General features: G+C 35.7%; 10 protein-coding genes across 10 annotated transcripts; 1 reads left to right on the top strand and 9 right to left on the bottom strand.

Moving 5' to 3' along the window:
• Positions 1 to 77: 77 nt before the first annotated feature.
• CPH2 (Cph2p) lies at positions 78 to 2,624 on the bottom strand (the record flags this gene model as incomplete). The annotated part of the gene is made up of 1 exon (XM_015609719.1): positions 78 to 2,624. One exon carries the CDS (start codon positions 2,622 to 2,624, stop codon positions 78 to 80), a length of 2,547 nt encoding a protein of 848 aa, XP_015469506.1.
• A 344-nt stretch (positions 2,625 to 2,968) lies between these two features.
• AC631_00890 (ubiquitin-protein ligase) lies at positions 2,969 to 5,335 on the bottom strand (the record flags this gene model as incomplete). Its single annotated transcript, XM_015609720.1, has 1 exon — positions 2,969 to 5,335. The coding sequence occupies one exon, from the start codon at positions 5,333 to 5,335 to the stop codon at positions 2,969 to 2,971; it is 2,367 nt and encodes a 788-aa protein (XP_015469507.1).
• A 512-nt stretch (positions 5,336 to 5,847) lies between these two features.
• Positions 5,848 to 8,112, bottom strand: PGA25 (Pga25p; the record flags this gene model as incomplete). The annotated part of the gene is made up of 1 exon (XM_015609721.1): positions 5,848 to 8,112. One exon carries the CDS (start codon positions 8,110 to 8,112, stop codon positions 5,848 to 5,850), a length of 2,265 nt encoding a protein of 754 aa, XP_015469508.1.
• A 977-nt stretch (positions 8,113 to 9,089) lies between these two features.
• Positions 9,090 to 10,763, bottom strand: AC631_00892 (uncharacterized protein; the record flags this gene model as incomplete). Its single annotated transcript, XM_015609722.1, has 1 exon — positions 9,090 to 10,763. One exon carries the CDS (start codon positions 10,761 to 10,763, stop codon positions 9,090 to 9,092), a length of 1,674 nt encoding a protein of 557 aa, XP_015469509.1.
• A 1,096-nt stretch (positions 10,764 to 11,859) lies between these two features.
• Positions 11,860 to 12,225, top strand: AC631_00893 (uncharacterized protein; the record flags this gene model as incomplete). The annotated part of the gene is made up of 1 exon (XM_015609723.1): positions 11,860 to 12,225. One exon carries the CDS (start codon positions 11,860 to 11,862, stop codon positions 12,223 to 12,225), a length of 366 nt encoding a protein of 121 aa, XP_015469510.1.
• Positions 12,226 to 12,313: 88 nt separating this feature from the next.
• AC631_00894 (glycosyltransferase family 15 protein) lies at positions 12,314 to 13,621 on the bottom strand (the record flags this gene model as incomplete). The annotated part of the gene is made up of 1 exon (XM_015609724.1): positions 12,314 to 13,621. The coding sequence occupies one exon, from the start codon at positions 13,619 to 13,621 to the stop codon at positions 12,314 to 12,316; it is 1,308 nt and encodes a 435-aa protein (XP_015469511.1).
• A 368-nt stretch (positions 13,622 to 13,989) lies between these two features.
• On the bottom strand, positions 13,990 to 14,583 carry HET1 (Het1p; the record flags this gene model as incomplete). Its single annotated transcript, XM_015609725.1, has 1 exon — positions 13,990 to 14,583. One exon carries the CDS (start codon positions 14,581 to 14,583, stop codon positions 13,990 to 13,992), a length of 594 nt encoding a protein of 197 aa, XP_015469512.1.
• Positions 14,584 to 14,830: 247 nt separating this feature from the next.
• AC631_00896 (uncharacterized protein) lies at positions 14,831 to 16,240 on the bottom strand (the record flags this gene model as incomplete). The annotated part of the gene is made up of 1 exon (XM_015609726.1): positions 14,831 to 16,240. One exon carries the CDS (start codon positions 16,238 to 16,240, stop codon positions 14,831 to 14,833), a length of 1,410 nt encoding a protein of 469 aa, XP_015469513.1.
• A 386-nt stretch (positions 16,241 to 16,626) lies between these two features.
• Positions 16,627 to 19,182, bottom strand: AC631_00897 (beta-glucosidase; the record flags this gene model as incomplete). The annotated part of the gene is made up of 1 exon (XM_015609727.1): positions 16,627 to 19,182. One exon carries the CDS (start codon positions 19,180 to 19,182, stop codon positions 16,627 to 16,629), a length of 2,556 nt encoding a protein of 851 aa, XP_015469514.1.
• Positions 19,183 to 19,670: 488 nt separating this feature from the next.
• On the bottom strand, positions 19,671 to 20,750 carry AC631_00898 (Gfo/Idh/MocA family protein; the record flags this gene model as incomplete). The annotated part of the gene is made up of 1 exon (XM_015609728.1): positions 19,671 to 20,750. One exon carries the CDS (start codon positions 20,748 to 20,750, stop codon positions 19,671 to 19,673), a length of 1,080 nt encoding a protein of 359 aa, XP_015469515.1.
• Positions 20,751 to 21,660: the final 910 nt, after the last annotated feature.

A 21,660-nucleotide genomic window follows, 5' to 3' on the forward strand; every position in this document is an offset into this window, starting at 1 on the left:
AGAAATAAACTTAAATAAACATTGTAAAAGCAAGACCATATGAATATTAAACCATATACAGAAAAATTAAGATAGTTTTATTTATCTTCTCTTTCTTCATCATTCTCATCGCTTAAGACACCATTTAAAATTAAACCCTTAGAAACTATCAAATCGGATAAATCACATCTCAAATTATAGTCGAGAAATTGCTTTTTGTCATCATTGATCCATAATCTTGTAATTCTTATTAATTTATCCAAAACATTGGAATTTTTAAAATCGTCAAAATCTTCATTTTGATCAATTAACTTGGTAAGAATTTTTAATAATGCTGTGAAAGATAATAAAGATAATGTTGCTTGTTCTGTAGAAAAATTCAAATATTTTAGCAACTCTTTTGAATTTGTTTTATTATTGTGGTGATAATATAGAATTAATGAACTTGCCAAGATGATAAATTGTTCCTCTGAAACTAAACTTAATGAGCTAATTAGAGACTTGCGTGAACTTATCTTCGAATTTATTTGTGTCTCAGTCTCAGCAGAGTAATTGGTTGTCTGGTCTGTTTCATCGTCTTCTTCAGAGAAGTCAGATACATCTTCATTCATTGATTCGCTCTCTTCCGTAGCATTTTCGAAGTTATATAACCTTGCATGAACATCAGTTTCAATTCTTCCTAATAATTTAGGTGCCGACTGTTCCTCAACCACACTTTTGAATAGAGAAAAGTATTTTCTCAAGCTTGTAGTAGACGTATCATTTAACAAAATAGCTTCTATTTTATTAACATCATCCGTTATTTGTTTGAAGACCTTCGATTTTTCTTGAGTATTTGAGGCCATATTTTTCAAATAGGCCAAGTTCAATTCATGTGTGATTTCCAAGATTCTCCAAGTAACAATAGTACTATAGTAATCATGCCTATTTTCTTGGAAAAGCTCAACATACTTAACCTTATTCTGGCCATCGTAGACGTCTTCATTAATATTTTTATGCTCTGCTATATTAATAAGTCTCTTCAATAAAGAAGCGGAGCCTAGCATAGAAATTCCATCTAAATTATGAATCAAGTCATTTAGCTTCATCAATGACTGATTATCACCTTTATATTTGAAATTCAATAAAAGCGAGCCTTTTAAAGTCATGTTGTAATTAATAAACTTGGATATTAACGGAAATTTGATACTTAATATAGTTCCAACAATTAAGTTTAGGAAGCAGAGTTCGAAGGTTGCTTCGCATGATGTTAAATAAATATAATACTTAAGAAGATTAGTCCACGAGAATTCTTCCTCAGATTTTCCAGATAGTAAAAGCAAAATATTATCCACTTTCTCTTGCTCGAAAGAATGTGGTAACTGAAGTCCTAAACTATTCAAAAGCCAAAACTTCAATATCCTAATGGTTCCTTCATCTGATTTTTTATCATTTTGCATTGTAATAAATAAGTTTGGTAGTATTATGCTAGCAAGAGATCCAAAAACCAATAGCACTTTTAATAAGCTCCACAATTGTATAGTCATTTGATTTGGGTGCGTTATGAAATAAGGGAGGAAGCCTGAAAACGGTAAAGCAGATAACCCTTTAAACTCACCACCATTATCAGCCATCAATGAAGTTCCCATAACCGTTGCCAAGCTACCAAGTAAAATTTTATTGTAGTTATAACTTGGATTTGTAGCACCCATACCAGCATTTTGGTTGTTGAAGTTAAAAGAGCCACTACCGAAATCTTGCCCTGGTGTCGAATTGAAGCTTTGCTCATTCTGGGGAGGAACATAGCCAAATCCACCTCTTTGTGAAGGTAACGCTTGCTCTTGGGGTATTGGCTGAGAACGTAAATTAGCCTCTTGGATTAATTTCTGCAATTGAGTATTTTGTTCTTTCAATATATCATTCTTCTGTTCTAGATGTTTAATGTATTCAGTGGCTTTTGTTAAAACACTTGCTTTATTCAATTTCGAAGCTGGAGTCAATCCTTCTAAGTCTGCCATCGAAACATCTTTGTTCCCAGCTACGATTCTTAACGAAGGAACTGCATCTCTCAAAGCCAAAATCTTGGAATTTATATTGGTACGATACTTCTTTTCAATCATATTATGGCTGCTTTTATCTTTTTTATGTGGCTTAGTGACTTTTGCACTCTTCGAAGTAGACAAACTTTTCATTTTCCCACTTGCATCTTCATTTTCTTCAATCTTTACTAGCAGCTCAGGTGAAGTATGTGCCGATGTCAATGAGTGTTGGCTAATTGGAGTCATTCCATTGTTCGTGGAATCTTGCGAGTATGTCCCGCTTGACATAGATGAGGAGATCAAATTATTGGGTGCTTTCATATCTGTTCCTATTTTAGAATCTAAATTGAAGTAAGCATTATCACCATCACCATTATTTATACTTGGATTGCTATATTCTTGGTTTATTATATTAAAATCATCACCACCTTTATTACGAAATATCTCATTTTGGTTAACACCTTCTGACGCCCAGTTGCTATCAACAACGATAGAACTCTTAAACTGCTCATCTTCACTCAAAGGTGAAAGAGATGATACCGCCCCCGATATGTTTTCAAGAAACTCATTAGCGTTATCAAAATTATAAAATTCGTTATCAAACTCGAACGTATTTGTTGTCGTCATAACGCTATCTGAAGATATTACCCCTAAAACCTTAGTTTATATGAATTCTTATTCAAGTTTTTATCCTAGTATGATTGTCTTAGACTAAGAAAATAATCCCATGGAAAAAAAGACCATTATTAAGTCCTTCATAAAAAAAACCACCTGTTTTTCTTTAATCTTATGCAAGTGCCCTGGCTATCATCGTTTAAAAAAAATCAGGCGATTTTTTTGAAAACGAGTGAGCGAGTGTTCATTAGCCTCATTAGCGGAAACAGAGATTTAATTTGAGTCACTAATTGTATATTACTGCTTCTAACATTCTAATAGTAGAGAAATATATAGCAAATAAATGTTTTATAAATCTATATAGGAGGTAAGGCATTCCGACACACCGGACATTGTAGTTTGTATTTCATCCAATCTTCTAAGCAATCAGTATGAAATATATGACGGCATGGGGTTATCATATATTGCTGGCCTCTTAACTTATCCGTATGTTGCCTATTTGGTCTCTTTGATTCGGGGTTTACCCCTATTGGCAACTCTATTTCATTCATACAAATTGTACAATCGACTTTACAAGTTATGATATCCGATTTTGCAGGATCTTCATTTTGAGCTCTAATATTGGATAAAATATCAGAGGCAAATCCATTTTCCAAATCTGATATGTTCAAGAATGGATGGTAATCATATGCCTTTGGTAACCACTTTTCATTAAGCCAGAATCTAGGGCCGAGGATTTGCTGGAGACTTAATAATCCAATTTGGAATGCATACCAGAGGGTTATAACCATGGCCATGATTGGATCGTAATGATGTCTTAGCGGGTTCTGTTCATAAAGACACAAATACCAAATTGGCAGCAATCGAATCAACGACGTCCCGAGGATGAATTCCCAAGAGAACGTCTTTCTTCTATTCTTCAATGTATTTCTTAAAAACTGGGGTATCCAGTACGAACTGATAGCTAGCAAACCAACGTATTCAAATATTTGACGGTACTTTACTCTCCAGGTAAATACGTTTAGGATGAGAAACGTAGCGATAATCGTTAAAGAAAACCCACTTGCAAACAATCCATTTGAATATCTTGCTTCATCATTAGCTCCAGGCATTGGGGCTGCAAGTACAGGTGCCGGTTCATTTGTGTCTTGAGTGTTCTCTTCACTAGCACTATCAGCATTACTATTTCCTCTCTCGTTTCTGCTTACACTTCCTCTTAAAACTTCCCACCAGGTAGTACCTCGCTCATTCCCTTGGTTTACCATCACACTCACAATGAATCTCATTTCAAAAACTCCGCAAGTAATAAAAGATATTACTGCAACACATGAGAACAACAAGTATAAACTCTCTGTTAACGTTGATATTAACAAAAAGAACAATGCAATTAATGAGTCCTGAAATCCAATAATGGATAATGTTGATGTTGAAATGTTGGACAATTGACCTGGAGTAGTGGTATCTTTTATTTGTCTAATAAAGATGAATAACTGTACCAGAACTAAAATCAAAAAAAAGATCAAGATCTTCTTAAACTGCCTATCAGTGACCTCTATTTTGTTTCCTTGGAGCTTGGTATCTGCTTTTAAATTTATCGTTATTCCGCAATCTGGAGAATACAAGAGGGCACTTTTAACTTCAATTTGAGGTATCTGTTGTGGTATTGGTATTCCACTAGGATTCATTAACTCTTCATCAATGTCTTGTAATTGTCTCTTCAGGTATTCTGTTTTTTCAAATTGTAGGAAAGTTAAATACTCACATTGTTGGAGAGACCTAGTGATATCTGAATTCATTTCATCCATATTAATATCTCTGTCAATATCCGTGATATTCAAAAACTGGCTCATAAGTAATTTCGACGTGTTGAAGCTATCTTCGCCCATAGTAAAATGAGGTAATGCATGGAATCCCGAAAACTTCGCTGAGCTTGTGCTTGCAACCAACGATCCTGTTTTCTGAAAATACACTCCCAAAGTGTTTAATTCGTGTCGGTTAATCTCGGGGTGGTCGACTAAATTTAGTTTCACCTCTACCAATACAGCGTCATTTATACTGTCTTTAGTCTTATTATACAAAAATCTGGACATCCCTGGATGCCGATAATTATAATCGAAACTCTTTATGGACAAAGAAAGTTTGCCTGAATCTTCTGTAAAGTTACCAATTTTATCTGGGACAGCTCCAATGTCGTCTGGTGGTGGATTATTTTCAGGATCTTCGTCATATCTTTCTTTTTGTTCCTCCCTTCTTCCTCTGGTATATGAATCAAAGTACTCCTGTAAGTACGAAGGAAGTGGTAGAGTATACTTTTTTAATTGTTTTTTTGGCTTATCTACTTCAAATTCGCCGTGTGCTTTACCAGTTATGTTTAATAAATATGCTGGCGAATTGGTATCGGTTTCATCAATTGGATCATTTCCCCAAAACTCCTTCACCTTACCACTCACTTCGTTCGGAAATAATGAATATTTCTCGTCTTCAGCCCACGGTTTTTTCTTGCTATACTTACGAAATGGCCAATCCAGAACATTTTTGTTATCAAGATTATCAACATAAGACAATTTTAAACCTGTTAAATTTCCATAGCCAGTATGGTATTCTGAGCTTATTAATTCCCGTTGATTTTGCTTTAATGATTCTTGGTATGTTAATAATGTGTTCTTATCTTTTGTTGAATGTGGTTGATCTGCCCCATTCGGCAAAGATAAAAAAATGAACATTATTATAAAGAATAATAATGTTTGACGATCTACCTGCATGCCGTTAGATGTCTCTTATTATTCTATATTTGTATGAAAGTGATATAAGATAAAATATAGTGGCAATTAAATTCAATTAAATGGTTCCGCAATAAAGAACAAAAAGATCACCAAAAAAAAACTCCTCAATAAAACTACAACTCTTTTTAATAATTACAGTTATATATTAACTTTGATACTCTAAACACCATGTAGCATTTGAATAATAGTTTTTAGATAATAAAATAGATTAACAAACAAATAAAAAGAAAGTAATGTCTTAAAAGACACCGAAATAAAGATTAACGATAAACAAGAAATACTAAATTATGAATAATGGTATAAATAAGTCAAATATTATTGAGTACAATGTAATTTGATATATTGGAATTATTTTTTGAGCGAAAATCGCTTGGTATGTTTCTGTAAGAATATAATTGCCCTGCAATCATTCGAAAGAACCATTAATTAATATTTTACATTCGATGTGTATATCACATGAAACCAATGGTAACAAATGCAGTAATCAAAACAACCATACTAGCAGAGATGAACTTCTTGTTACCATTGTTATTGAATTGTTGAACTTCAGCGCTGGCTGTAGAACTGGCAATACTGCTGATGGTCTCAGGTTCACGATTGTTGATGGTAACATATTGAGTAACAGTAGTTGGAACACAATCATCAGGTGAAGTATTAGCATTTACTGCAGTAGAAACACCAGCAATAGTTGTAGGTTCGAAGGATTCAGCGGCAGCAGTAGTTCTTGTGGCAGCGGTAGCATCATCGCTTGAAACATCCGCGTCGCAATCTTCACAATCTTCGCTGTCATCACAGTCATCATCGTCGTCGTCATCATCGTCATCGTCATCTTCATCACAGTCACAGGTTGGATCGCAATCTTCGTCATCATCATCTTCGTCGTCGTCGTCATCTTGACAATCGCCAGATGTAGATGAACCAACGATTGAACCTGAACTTGAACCGGATGAAGAACCGGATGAACCGACATTAGAACCTGATGATCCAGAAGATGATCCGACGTTAGAACCTGATGATCCTGAGGACGATCCTGAAGATGATCCTGAAGATGATCCTGAAGATGATCCTGAAGACGATCCTGAAGATGATCCTGAAGAAACATCTTCTTCATCTTCATCATCATCTTCATCAGTACATTCTTCCTCAGTTGAGCCTGAACCTGAACCTGAACTGGAACCTGAACTAGAACCTGAACCGGTACCTGAACTGGAACCTGAACTGGAACCTGAATTTGAGTCAGAACCAACTTCCTTAACTTCTGGTAATACAGTAGTCGTGACTTCAGAGACTTCACTAGTAATAGTACGACCATTTACCGTAACAGTAGTTGTATGTATGATTGTAGTGTAAGCAGTGCTGTATTCTGTCGTGTATTGGGTGGTTTCATCACAATAGGTTTCTTCATCATCGTCATTGGTGCTACCTCCCGTTGTATGGGTATCAGTGGTTGCAGATGGAATTCCAGTGATCGTACCAGATGGTTCTTGAGTGACAGTTCCAGTAGGACTCGTAATGGTTTGCCCGTCCGAATCAGTTGGCTCATCACAGTACGTCTCATCATCATCGTCGGAATTCGAAGGATTGCTGATGACACTATTACCTGAAGTTATTGATGGAGCGCTTGTCTTTCCTGATGTAGGAAGATTGGTAACGGATCCAGTAGGGTTAGTTATAATAGTTTGGCCGTCCGTATCAGTTTCCTCGTCACAATAAGTTTCGTCATCGTCTGAACTGGATTCACCAGAAGCCAGAGCAATACTAGTAATCGAAGAGCCAACGGTGTCTGACACAGAAACGTTCAAGGAGAGTGATGCAATAGGGATAATAGATTGTCCAGCTACTGTAGATTCCGCTGCAATCGAAGTAGCATCAGTTATAATTGGATCAATTGTTTGACTTGCAGAATCAGTTTCTTCGTCACAATAAGTTTCATCATCATCATCAGAAGATGCAGATGAAGCATTGGATGAAACTGAAGATGCTGTACCAGATGAGTTTCTTGAAGTTGTAGGTAAAATGTCACTAATGTCTAATATATTAGAAGTTTCATCTCCAGTATTAGAATTGATAGAAGGATCAGTACTAGTAGTTCTGAGCGATGTAGTTGGGTTCGTACTGGTAGTTCTCACTGATGATGTAAGTGATGGAGCGCTGATTGCAGTTTCACTCGCAGTATCGGTTTCTTCGTCACAATAGGTTTCATCATCTTCCTCAGTGGAGCCCTCAGAAGAACTGGAATCATCCGCAAGCAAAGCATTCAATCTGAATTTAGAACTACTTGAGCTGGAAGCAGAAGAAGCAGATGTAATAGTATTAGCTCTAGCGGTGGATGCTGTTGATGTTAAACTAGATGATGATATAATTGGATTGGAACTGGAACTAGAACTGGAACTAGAACTTGAAATAAGACTTGATGTTGGGATTCTTATAGCTGATGAAGAACCAGAACTTGCTGATGCCGCAGCAACATTTGCACTTACGCCAACACTGGCCTGGATATCAGCAGCAGAGCTAGCATTAGTCTCTTCATTTGAGCTACTGCTCGAATCAGATGCATCTGAGGAGCTTCCTTTTGAAATAAAAGAGCTAATTGAGTCTAAGAACGAACGTCCGAAAAGTTTTTTGGTTGCTTCATTTTTAGTTGGTACATTTTCAACTGCAGCACTAGCGATGGCCGAGTAGACCAATATGGTACCACAAACTGAAGATACTTTCATTACTTGATTATTTCTTAAGCTATATCGTTAGTCAAAATTGCATTCGATATGAAAGAAAACCACAGAAGAAAAAAAGCTTTTGACCCAAAACAATGAAATGGGCTTAAACCAAGGGTATCTACAAAATATATATGAATGCCTCCAGAAATCCTTAATGAAATTGGGGAAATAACTATACTGCTTTAGGTAATATGCAAAGCATTTCATTAACTTCGTTGATTTGCAATAAATTACTGTATTCATCGCTTATTATACCGTCTATTTTAGTTCCATGTTCGGTAAATTGAAAACTTATATGTGTGTTTACGATGTTTCTTTTACCCAATTAGGGAATAAAAATTGGAACATTAATCATTTCCGAAATAGGAAATTTTTTCAGATCGCATTATGTTCAATAGCCATTGCTATTAATGTTATGTTTCATTATAGAGGAATAATAGAAAGCCATTCGTAAGCCTTGATTGTAACGTATTCTTGTAATTAATTAGTTACCTAAATGTCCGTAACAGGAAATTTAATATTTACTATTTTTACGAAATTAAAGCAGGATACTATTATTAACATCCTCGTTTAATTTGAGTTACAAGTCTATTGACCAAGCTGCAAAGGGTTTAGAGGATTCACGTGAGTAATTATAGGCCTAGGTTTACCATGTCTAGTGGTAAACATGTATTTTACAATTGAGTGTTTATTTTGGTCCAATGAACTAGCCTGTGATTGCAGCATTTGCACCTGTGTGATCCAAATATCGTAATATCAATACAAAGCGATCTTCATATGCAACAGTCCAACTAGTAAATTTGTAAATATTAAACTTAAGCTCCTATTATGGAATAGCTACAATGGATAAACTGTTTAACCACGCGGATATAATAATATAAGAATTATGAATTGAATTTATACAAAAGGTATGCGAAAAGAAAGCGTAAAGCACCGAAACAAGTAATACATAGTAGAAAAGTAATAAATGTATATGACTAAGCGTAGTCAATATATTGGGAATCAGTTAATTCTTGTCTCTTTTTGATAGCAGACGCAATACTTCTCTTGATCTTCTTTTTTAAGGCTCTCTTCTTTGCCTTTCTCTTCTTGCTAGCAGGTGAACAGCAACACTTCTTACCAGAAGAAGAACTGGATGAGCTGCCAAACAACGAAGAACCACTGCTTCCTTTGCTAGTAGATGAGCTAGATGAAGAGCTAGAGTTTCCGTCGAATAAAGCATTCACAAATTCATTGACGATATTGCTTAATAATGAAGAGACACCGCCTTTCGCAGATCCTAACAAATCCTTGATAATCTCTTCGAAAAGGCTACTACCAGACCCCGAAGAACCAAAAATAGCCTCAGATGCTTTAGACAAAAGTTCATCGCCAGAAACGCCTGTTGAATTGGAAACACCAAGGAATGAGCTAAGAAGATCTCCCAAAATGCTACCTCCACTAGAAGACGAGCTAGACGAAGATGAACCACTAAATAATGAAGAAAGCGCGCTTTCAGCAATTGCGAAGATGCTCAGGAATAATCCCTTTCCAGAACCTGAGGAGCCACTATCTGAGAAAATTGACTTGATTGCCTTGGAAGCAAAACTGAAGATATCGTGTAACAAACTTCCACCAGAACTGGACGAAGTGGAGCTAGAAGATGATGTAGAGCCAGAACCCAAGCCATCAATGAAACTACCAATTTTGTTTTCAGCAATCCCTAAGATTTTGTCAATAAAGCTCTCACCAGACGATCCAGAAGAAGCATCACTACCACTGCTAAACAATGACTCAATAGCATGTTCTGCAATAGAAAGAGCTCCACTAATCAAACTTCCACCGGAGATAGATGAGTTAGATCCTTTGTCGAATAAAGATCCAATAGATTTTTCTGCGATTTCAAGAACATCGTCTAAAAGACTGTCACCAGAACCTGATGATGAACTGGATCCTGAGCTAGATGAAGAATTTGAATCAAAAAGATTGTCAATCGCATTCTTTGCTCCACTGATTATTTCATCCAAAAAGTCCCCGCCAGACAGGGAACTGGAAGTTCCATTAGAAGATGAGTCTGAAGAGCTGGAATCTCCTAACAATGAATCAAAAAGATCATCAAAAAGTGAGCCACCAGTTGAACTTGAAGATTTAGTGGTAGCAGTAGTAGTCGAATTAGAATCACTGTCACCACCACTCAAAACAGAATCAAAAATATCATCAAGGATAGAGCCACTTGTTGCAGTGGATGTGGATTTTGAGGTGGCTGAGGTAGCTGAGGTCTTGGTCGAGGAATTTGAATCAGCGTAGTCACCTTCACCTAATAATTTGTCAAAAAGATTATCAAAATAGGAACCAGTTGTCGTTGAACTACTTGTCTTGGTAGACGAAGTTTTCGTCACTGCTGATGACGTAGTGGACTCAGAATCATCTCCTCCTGCCAAAAAGTCGATATAATCCCCAAGTGACGGATCGTTTGAAGTTGCCTCACTTTTGTTGGTAGATGAAGTTTTTGTAGACGAGGTGGTATCATCTGCCAACAAATTTATCGATGTAGCAGTAGATGCAGATCCTCCAAGGGTAACGTCTGGAATAATTTCGGAAAGTGCTGGTGCAGCATTTACGAGCTGGGAAGCAAGTACTGAAGTTATAGCTAAGCTGGAAACCAATTTCATTTCTACTGATATGAAGAATCACTTGTTCCAAGGGTATAACGTAAGATAGAAATTAATATGAGTTTCCTTCAAATTTTCAATATTTCTCTTCCTTTCAAATAGGTGGGATTGTTTCCCCATTTTAAGTCTTAAATCCTAATATCTGAATTAGACGTTTTCTTCATTGTACGGCTACTTTAGTATATGTTTATGTTTTGCGAATGATACTTCCATGCAATTAATGAAATATGTTTCCTAATTAGGAAATGTTATTTGTGGGTCGCATAATACTTTACTTCTTTAGGAACTTTGTTTATGAGTTAAAAACTAATCCTTTTGTAAAGTACAAAATTAATAGGTTAATTGTTTGCAGAAGGCACTCATGTTACTTCATTTAATTTAATCACTAACCCATTTGGTATTTTCATACATCTGAAATTACGGCATTGCATTATTAGGAATATTTATGAAAAATGATGAAAGTTGCGAATAAATTGAAAAATATTAGATGCATAATTAAATTTCACAGCATATTTACAACTCAATAATGAGAGTTAATAACAATAACAATAACAATCATATTTCATAAATGAAGTATATAAGAATTATGAATTCAAAAAGAGTCTATTACTATTCACTGGGCAAAATTGTCCCTAAAATTTTTGTATTAGTCAAATGTTATGGCGGACATTGGATTTTTAAACATATCACCTAGTAATGTAAAAATAGCAAATTGAACTTGACTGAGACGTATATTGCATGTGTTCCATATAATTTTGTTGTACCTGTTATGAACATTTTGCACTGAAATATTTGTTCGCTACAAGACACGCCTACTTAAAAGGGTAACAATTGAATCTCAGTAGCCCAAACACATTTTTATTGTGAAAAATAGTAAACACTATCGATATACCTAGTCAAGACCATAATAGACCCAAATGGGAGGATTTCGACCAATTGTTAAATGTATGATAATAGTTATTTATGTTTCATAGTAGGATCAAAAGAACATCGGGTTGATTTGGTGTTTCACGTGATTTTAATATGAACTTTTTCGATTAGTTATTAGTTATTCGGCCTGAGAGGATTCTTATTCCATTACAATAACTACGCAACTATGAGACCATCATTAGTGAGACTCGTCAGACCCCGTCGTCCTGAACGCAAGACTTCTCCCATATTACCGCCTTTAAAGCTATACAAAGCTTTGTTGAGAGCGCATGCTCAAAAATTACCCGTTGAATTAAGACCGTTGGGAGACCAATACGTTAAAGCAGAATTCAAAGCACATAAAAACATTGATAATCCGTTACATATAGTTGGATTTTTAACGCAGTGGCAGGACTACTTAAAGGGTATCGATGGTGGAGAATGGATTAACGGCAAATTAAGTCAACAAGATCTTGATAAAATGTCCCCGGAACAAATAGGTCAGCTATACGAGCTTATGGAAGAGGCTAAGAGAGTCGGAGCTAGCGAATGATTCAAGTTCAGATTCCTGTAAATATTATACATATCAATATATATATCTTTATACATGTAGTAATAGAATATTATTTCTTATTTATTTATCATTCGTCTTTATCGTCATAGTCTTCTTCTTTTTCCCTTTCTTCTTCTTCCTCTTCATCAGGAGGCTTGTGTTGATTGACAAACTTAAACTTAGGTACAAAGGGAGGTTTTTCTATGTTATGTATTTCGAACCATTTCGGAATACACGAGCTCTTCAACCATGAGGCGTCTTTTTTAGTTTGACAGGTACATCTTCTTTGCTTTCTGATCTCTGGGTCCCAGGGGCAGTCACCGTTTGGTGAATGGAAATATCCTGAGTTATCCATATAAAACAATTCATCTTTACTTAGTAGTAATGAAACACCCATAGAATGAATCGGGGCATCACCCCAACGACTATAGTAGAATCCACCTGCCCTATCAATATGGTCGAAAAATTTTGAATATGCGTCCAGTCTATAAAAATCCATATCTCCTATTTCGAAATTCGACCAAAAATGACACATATTGTAAGTTACTCCTCCATCTTCAGTCAAAAATTCCATATTATTATCTTTGGCAACTAATTTTGGGTTTTTCCGAGAGAAATCCTGAACAGTTTCCCATAAGTTTGTAACAGTAGTGTGTAGCTCTAAAGGAGCCAATGTAAATGCATATTTTTTATTATTTTCTTTCATATATTTAAACCAATCTTGATCAAATATATCACACTGAAATTCAATTTCAGGCTCTACTCTCCAGTAGTATCTATACTTCTTCATTATTGGTAATCTGTAGAAGAAACCTGAGTTGAATCGACACATATGCCTGTATGATTCAGAGTCACCATACTTAACTTTATTTTGTTTCATCGTGTGTCTTGTTTCGTTTGCTTTGTCTTGGTCGATCCAATCTGGGTAGCTCCATATTTCTTGCGGTATTTGAACAAAATGGGCTTTGCCACTTACCAAATTTTCAATGACTTTTATGAATGTCGGATGAAATGGTTCATCATTAGCAAATACCCAATCATAATGATACTTGTTATTGAACCTGTATTCAACTGATTCTATAGCTTCGGCAATACCCCGAAAATCTTCGTTTCTGACCAAAGAGAAAAAAGTAGCGTTCTCCCTCTGATAGTTTAGAACTTCATCTGTAAAATTATTAGTAGATTCCCCCCTTGCAGCCCTTCCGACAAACTTGTCGTTGTAAAAGACCTTGCTTTCTCGAAATGGTATCAATGTATCATACCCCGGGTCCTGGGATAGCAACAGTTCTTGGTTATCTAATAGAAAAACACTCCCACGTTCTTTATCTTTTTTACGGATTGTATCTGTCCTTTCCATTTCTTCAACATTATGTGGATTATTTGCAAGATTTGGCATGGTACTGCTGACTTTGTTCAGTATTTTAAAATACGATATGCTGATTATTAAAAATAAACAAACTAATAATCCCAATCTCCGAAAGGCTAACTTCCTCTTACCATTTTGCAAGCCATGCATATTCTGCCATTGGAGTCTGTTAAAACAGAAATTAAGATAGAAGATGTTATTATTTAAGGACTCTAATGTTTAATATTTTGAGAAGAATCGGATAAGATGTTTAGATTTTTTCTCGCTTAGATTCGTGTGCAAAATTTAACGAGTATATTTCTATCAATGAACAGAGGCTACAGGAAAACGACAAATTAGATGAATTTATCTGTATTAATGTTAAATCTAAAAGTTGCATATATATTGTCTAACCAGTTTTACAAGCCTTTACCGTAGTTACCAGAAACAAAGAAGTCGAGAATAATTTTGACAATATCTTCCAAAGCTTTCAACCAAGCCTTTAATTGTTCTTCGACCTTGGTTTGATCTGCACCAAGCTTTTCAAAGAAGGCTTTTCTGTATGGACAAGCTTTCATTGCTAACTTGAAGATTGGCTTGACCAACATACCGTGATATTGTGACAAAGTTTTGGAGTAGGCATCTGTGAAAGTGACAGTTAATTCCTTAGAAGGATTGTCAATAGTCTCTCTCATGGCTTGACTGGTGAACTGTAAACCACGGGATAACCATAATAAACCTTGAGTAGCAGTTTTGGTCTTAGTGTTGGCTTCAGACAAAACTAAATCTTGCAAAGTACCAGAACCAGCTGGGTCAGCCAATAATTTAGTACGGATTTTAGTAATATTACCAGTCATATCCTTCTGAACAACCTGGAAAGCTGATGAACCTAACAAGTCAAATAATTTGACTAAAGATTCAGATGCTTCTAAAAAGCTGGCAGTATCAATCTTACCGTCAGTAACAGGAACATCCGCAAAGGACTTTTTCATTTCATCAAAGAATGTAGACATTTTTGCACTTGAGTTAAGATTATCGAAAATATGAAGATAAGTATATTATTAATGTCGAAAATACTATCAATAGTAATAATACTTGTTCATTTCTTCTAGACGTGTAGCTTCGTTGGTGTAAATCGAGAACACAAACACGTGACTTTTATTTTGATTTCTTAGTCCTACGGTTTTCTGCAATATAATACAACTAAAATATTAATACATAAGAGAAGAAGAAAATCGTTATCTATAAGTTTCACAGTAATCACCATTCTAACTTTTCTGCCCATCTCACCTTTTGCCTTTTTGGGGACTTTTTATTATTGGAGGTATTGGTTTTATCATTAGGTGAATCAGCTGGTTCGGTTTGGGAGAGTGTGGCTTGATTGACGACTTGTACGCCTAATGTATTTTGTGAAGTCAATTTGTGTTTGTAGTTTTCATATTCTTCTTTGTTGTAGAAACCTGGACGTTTTTGAGAGTTATTGGAAATTTGGGCGTCTGTAGAATAATACTTATTCTGGAATGCTTTTATGATTGCCATTTTTTGTTTCTGTTTCTTGGATGCCGGCCTCTGTGATTCTTCATTGGTTGGAATTTGTACTATTTCGTTTATGTGTTCCGGTAATGGAAATCCTTCACAGTTGGAAGCATTAAGTTCTGTTCCAAATTGGGTTGCATCGTTAATGAGGCCCGTCAGCGAATCAACGAGGTAAATATTAAGTGGTGACTTTTGGTATTTGAGGGAAGGCTTGAATGGTACAATTTCATCCGTATGACTTGGAGTACATATTCTTCTAGGTGAGACTGAACTGTCTTTCCTAACCATGAAATCATTTGCAGGCTTCTTTAATTCGATGTTTGTAACATTAGATAATGGCTTCAATACTGGTATTGACGATTTATTATATCCAGACCTCCTGGGGGCTTTGAAGAACACTTTATTGGATTTTTTAATAGAGTTGGTATCTTTGCTTCTAATAGTTTTCAACGGGTCAGGATAAGGGGTTAAATTTTCTTTGTCATCGTTCATGGCCTTCTTTCCATTAGCCAAGTAATCTGTAAGTAGCAAGTCTATATCGTCTTTATTTTCATCCACATCATGATGGTGCTTTTTGAATCGTCCCTTAAAAATGCCTGTTCTTACTTGATCATCTAATTCAAAATCTATTTCGTCTCCTTTATTTCTTAATCCCAATTCGTTTACTAATTTATCTATCTTATCATTATTTAATCTTTTTCCACAAAAGAGATCGTCATTCTCGTCATCTAAGCCAAAAATATCCGACTGATGATGTTGCTTTCCTGTTCGTAAGTTATTTGTAACTTGAAATAATTCATTGGCCACTATATTTGTATCATTTGCTTCAGGTTTAAGGAAGAGATTTGGTGAATCCAAGGATAGTTTATGATTTCCTTTGTTAGCTGTATTCATTATTAAGTGATTATTTTTTTTCATTGGACTGGTAACATTTAGCTTGCATGGATCACTGTATTCTGATTTATCCCTTAGCTCATCTATAGAAGTTTCCTGTGAAATAGGTATAACAGAATCCTCGTCAAGCAATTCTTGCAAATCTAATTTCAAATCGTCATTGTAGCTTAGGAATTCACCATTAAAACTGTCAAGGGATGAATTGAAGTCAACCTCATTAAATGAATTATCTCCACCCATACAGGCTAATTTGAATAGTCTCTAGCTTTGGTTTTTTTTATTGTTGATTAATATAAGCTGTACTCTTGTGCAGCTTTCGTATCTGTGTGAGGGTGAAGAGCTAGCCAAATATATTGCAATCTATTTTTTAAATTATGAAAGCAATTTCAAAGGCAATATTATAGCGATAAATGGTTATTGTAATTAGTTTTGTCAAAGATTAAGAATATAATATATATAAACGTTAGTGGGTTCACAAGAGTGTTATTCAATGATGTTTACAAAATAACCGAATCAAGTAGCGAAATTTGCAGTGACACAAAACTATAAAATTTTTATGGAACCATATAGCATTAGATTGAGCTACTATAAGAAATTACTGTATACAGCATAGACACATAAATAAACTATAATCCTAACCAATAAAACGTTTTTTCAGTAGTGAACCTTTCCTCAAGTAAGATATTGTCGGAACTGTTTCCAACTTGGACCGTGTAGTCCCCTTTTTCAGAACACCATTTATCTTTGTAAGTGTCCCAGAACGATGTGGCTTCTTTTATTGAAACATTCAATTTAACTGTCTTGGACTCGCCTGGGGCTAAATGGACCTTTCCGAATTCCTTCAATTCCTTAATAGGCCTTATTATGCTTGGGTTTTCTGGTTTGATATACAATTGAACTGTTTCTGAACCTTCAACCTTGCCTGTGTTGGTAATTGTAACTGATGAAGTAAGTAAGTCTTCGGTAGCAGAGACCTTCAAATCTTTAAAGTCAAATGAAGTATAGGATAATCCGTAGCCAAAAGGATATAACACATTACGCTTAACCTTCTCGTAGTATCTGTAACCAACGAAAACATCTTCTCCGTACAATACACGACCGTTAGTAGATGCAAAATTAACAAATGATGGAGTGTCTTCTAATCTCTCTGGGAAGGTCATAGACAATTTACCCGAAGGATTGACATCCCCAAATAAGACATCGGCGATTGAATTACCCAATTCGATACCGCCGTACCAAGCCTGCACCAATGCTGAGACCTTGTTGATCCATGGTGCAATAGTGACCGGAGTACCAGACTGGTTCACAACAATAACATTAGGATTAGCTTCGGAAACAGCTTTAATCAATTGTTCAGAATAGCCAGGAATATCCATGTTTGGACGATCAAAGCCCTCAGTTTCCCAGTCTTTAGTTAACCCAATGCATAAGATCACTTTATCAACTTTTTTAGCCAATTCTACAGCTCTTGAGATCTTCTCTTCTGGGGTAGTCTTCAAACGGGCTCCAAAATAAACACCGCCAGTTTCCAAGAATTGTCCACTAACAGATGAGGTTGGACAAGTTCCAAATTCAACTCTAACTTTATAATCATTTCCCTTCTTTAATTCAATTTCGGAAACCACTTCGTCTGTACCCATACCCAAGAAGAATGCGTTACCAGCTTTTTGTTTGGTCTTATTATCAACCACTAACTTATTATTAATAAAAAGTTGGGCAGTACCTAAACACGAACAGCCGAACTCATATGTACCTGTTTCTTCTGGTGAGAAGGTACCTTCAAAATCGATGTAAAATAAAAGCTGACCTGGTTTTAATTTGTCACTCTTAAAGTCAGCCAAGAAGACCTTAGAACTGTCCATATGCATTTTTTCGAACGGTTTTCTAGACTTTACACTTGGGTCTTCTTCATAAAAGGTGGCAGTCAACCCGGATTCTCCTGATTCAGTCTTCAAGAGATGACCAATGTCTGGTAAGGTTTTATCTAAAGAAGCACCAAGCTCATATTCTAATGAAACAGAGTTTCCGGCTTCTTCCAACTTTTCTTTGATTCCTTCGTATGGGGTTGTTTTGTAACGAGCATTTAAAGAAGCAGAGCCACCTCCTGAATCTTGAGAAGTTTTTGCATTTGGACCAATAATGGCAAATTTCTCGTTACCCTTGGATGATTGGTTAGATAACGGTAAAATATTAGATTCATTCTTCAACAATACTATTGATTCACCCCCAATTTTTCTTATAAAAGCAGAAGCTTCCTGACTTTCATTTGCAACTTCTGGTGCGTTTTCTGGAATTCCACTTTTTATAGCTTCGTTTACCATTTTTAAGATATAACGGACATTTTCATCAATCACATCAATGTGAATCTCATTAGAGTATACTTTATGGGAAGTAGGAATATCTTCACGAAATCTCGTAGGACCAGGCATTTCCAAATTAAGGCCCGCATCCAAAGACTCTTTAATTGAATAGGTACCAAACCAATCTGACATAACAGTACCTTCGTAGCCCCACTCCTTCCTTAAAATATCTTGCAACAATTTCTTTGATTGCGAAACATGAATACCATTGACCTTATTGTAGGCAGTCATCATTGATTTTGGGTTTGAGTCACGAAGAGCAATTTGGAATGGTTTCAAGTATATTTCTCTCAATGCTCTTTCTGTTATAATGGTGTCTACAGACTTTCGCTCATCTTCCAAGTCGTTACATACGTAATGTTTAATACAAGCAAGAATCTTTTCCTTGTTTTGAATACCTTGAATAACATGCGAAGCAGCATGACCAGATAACAAAGGATCTTCAGAATACGATTCAAAACCTCTTCCTCCTAATGGAGAACGAACAATATTACACGTCGGACCTAAAACGACATGAGTTCCTTTCATTCTAGCTTCCTTTCCCATTAGTTCACCGGCTTCTTCCAATAGCTCCTTATTAAATGTAGACGCCATAGCTGTCCCACAAGGGAATGAATTAGATGGAACACCATTGAAAAATTTGGTGCCCCTAATCCCATTTGGACCATCTGAGGTTCTAATTGAAGGTATGCCTAATCTTTTCACGGGCACCGTGTGCCAGAAGTCATTTCCCGCTAGAAGGGAGATCTTTTCCGATAATGTTAGTTCTTGAATCAATTGTTCAATATCTAACTCTGTAGTTGTGTCTCTGTCTTTTGTCATGTTGTACTTTTTCTTTATAATACAATAATTTTTTCATTAAACCAGTGGAAGAGTTATCAATTTATATTGCAATTTAATTAATAAAAGTTGTTGGTTATCTTGCGGGGGGCATTCAGTAATTGAATACGTATGTATATAATCGTGCTACAAGATCTATTGTGGGGATAATTTTTTACTCTGAGGCTCCGTTAAGGTTCCGTTTCCTATTCAGCTATAATCCCCCACTTTCTCGGTTGCCTTCCTCAAACAAGAAATTGACAGATCGGCTATACTTCTTAATTTAGAAAACACCATTTCGGAAAAACTGGGGCAAGTGCTCATTTATTAATTGTAGTCCGAATACCAAGAAACTTGGATTATGGATATCGATACAACTGAAAGGCAGAGGAAAAATTAATTAGACATATATTGAGCAAATGAAAACTAAATATTCGTATGTATTAGTCCAAACTAACTTTTATTAACTATTATCTCTGTAATGTAACTATTTAAGTTTCTTGAGGATAAATAAGGCCCCCTTGTCTTCTGATTTCGTCTAAAGTCCTGAGAATCAATAAACTCTCATCCAAGGGAAGAAGATCATTTTGGATTTTCCCTTGTGAAATATCCTCTGCGATAGCATCTGCCTCGTACTGAAATCCTAATCCATAGTCACCCTGAGATGGAAATTCCTTTTCAATTGGTTTGGATTCTTTATTCTTGAAGGTGATTTTATATTTCGTAGGCATTGATCCACCAATTCCGCCTATTTCGATCGATCCAAGTTCACCATCGATCTTGACAAAATTCTCCTGCGAATTGTTATACATAGTTGATGTAATAATTGCTTGCTTGCCATCTTCATATTTGAGCACTGCACTCGACATGCTGTCTATGTTATTCCTGAGGGTTTGTAATCCAACAACGTCAAATTTCTTGTGATTATCACCTAATCTTTCATCAAGAAATAATCTTGCGTACGTCAAAGGATAAATTCCAATATCTAAAAGAGAACCAGCACCAAGATTAGCATTTTTCAATCTGGAATTATCGGATAAGTTGTCCAACTTTTTATCAATTCCAAAATCCGCAAACATTCTATACACATCACCAATTATTTTTTCTTTCATAATCAAGTGTTGTAGTTCCAATATAATGGGCTTAAATCTTACCCAGACACCTTCCATCAAGAACACATTCTTAGATTTAGCTGCTTTGATTAGCACTTCAAAGTCTTTAGCATTAATAGTAGCTGGTTTTTCTACTAGGACATGCTTTCCCTGATCAATGGCCTTCAAAGCTTGTTCCTTATGAAATACATGCGGCAAGCCAATATAAATGATGTCAACGTCCTGTCTTGCATAAACTTCATCATATGATCCAATAAATGGTCTGTTCCTTTGTAATTTGTCAAATTTGTTAACAAAATCGTTCCCTTTCAATTCATTAGAAGAACCAATTGCATGAATTTCATGAATTCCTTTAGCGTCCTCTCTATTGAGCAAAATATCTCTTACAAACCAAGTGCTAATCAACCCGGTTCCTATAATCCCCCATTTCAAGGTTGGTAGTTGTTTATTCGATCCCATAATATATTAATAACAGTAGTACCTGATTGCATTGTGAATTCCAACTTTTTAACTGTTGGAAATAACCCCTTATATCTTTTGCGGAAATGTGTTTTTCGTTTCTTCTCTTGGTGGGGGTTGTCGTGACTCAAAGGCCTATAGTTTGAAAAAGAGGGTAGAAATAAACGCGCACTACGTTTTGATAGTAGGCTGCGAAAATTAACTCTGGACAATGGCTCCTTAGAACTTGTAACAACACTTATTTCAAGTCTTTGGTGACAATTTAGAATTAAACGGTAGCCAGCAGCAATAGTATACTCGAATGAGTCACAGAGCATATCCAAGATATCTACTTGATAATTCGGTATATTCGAACTACTGTCTCACCGTTTAAGAGAAAACTGTGTAGCCTCGATTAAGGTCATAGCTTTCATTCCTGACGACAAATGAGACACAAGAAGCTTACTATTCCATGCTAAATTATTTGCGATATTCTTTTTTTTTTCAACATATGCAATATCTCACACTCAAACCATTCACTATAGTAAAATGATCACTAAAAAAGCACTTTTTTACTTGAGCTTTTCTTAGGGATTAACTAATAACCCTTCTATCAACTCGGTAACCACTATTGTAGAAGGTACCGAAGACGATATTATAGATGTGCAAGCTTTAGCTTCAAGTGAAATATACAAGCGAACTTTAACTACAAAGTTCTTGGCAAGTAAAATTCTAACAACTCCTCAAGTGGAATGTATCATATTCCGGCTACGGAACTATTTTATGGAAACATGAAATATTTTGTATTCCGTTCCCATTATTATGTTGGTTATTATTCAATTGTGCAGTGACTAGTGGCCTAATTCCGCATTGGGAATGATTTCCGAGATATAAACCTATGTTCACGTTAATTTCGAAGCAAATTCTGATA

Source organism: Debaryomyces fabryi (genome assembly GCF_001447935.2).
Source record: "Debaryomyces fabryi strain CBS 789 chromosome Unknown contig00010, whole genome shotgun sequence".
Lineage (NCBI taxonomy): Eukaryota > Fungi > Ascomycota > Pichiomycetes > Serinales > Debaryomycetaceae > Debaryomyces > Debaryomyces fabryi.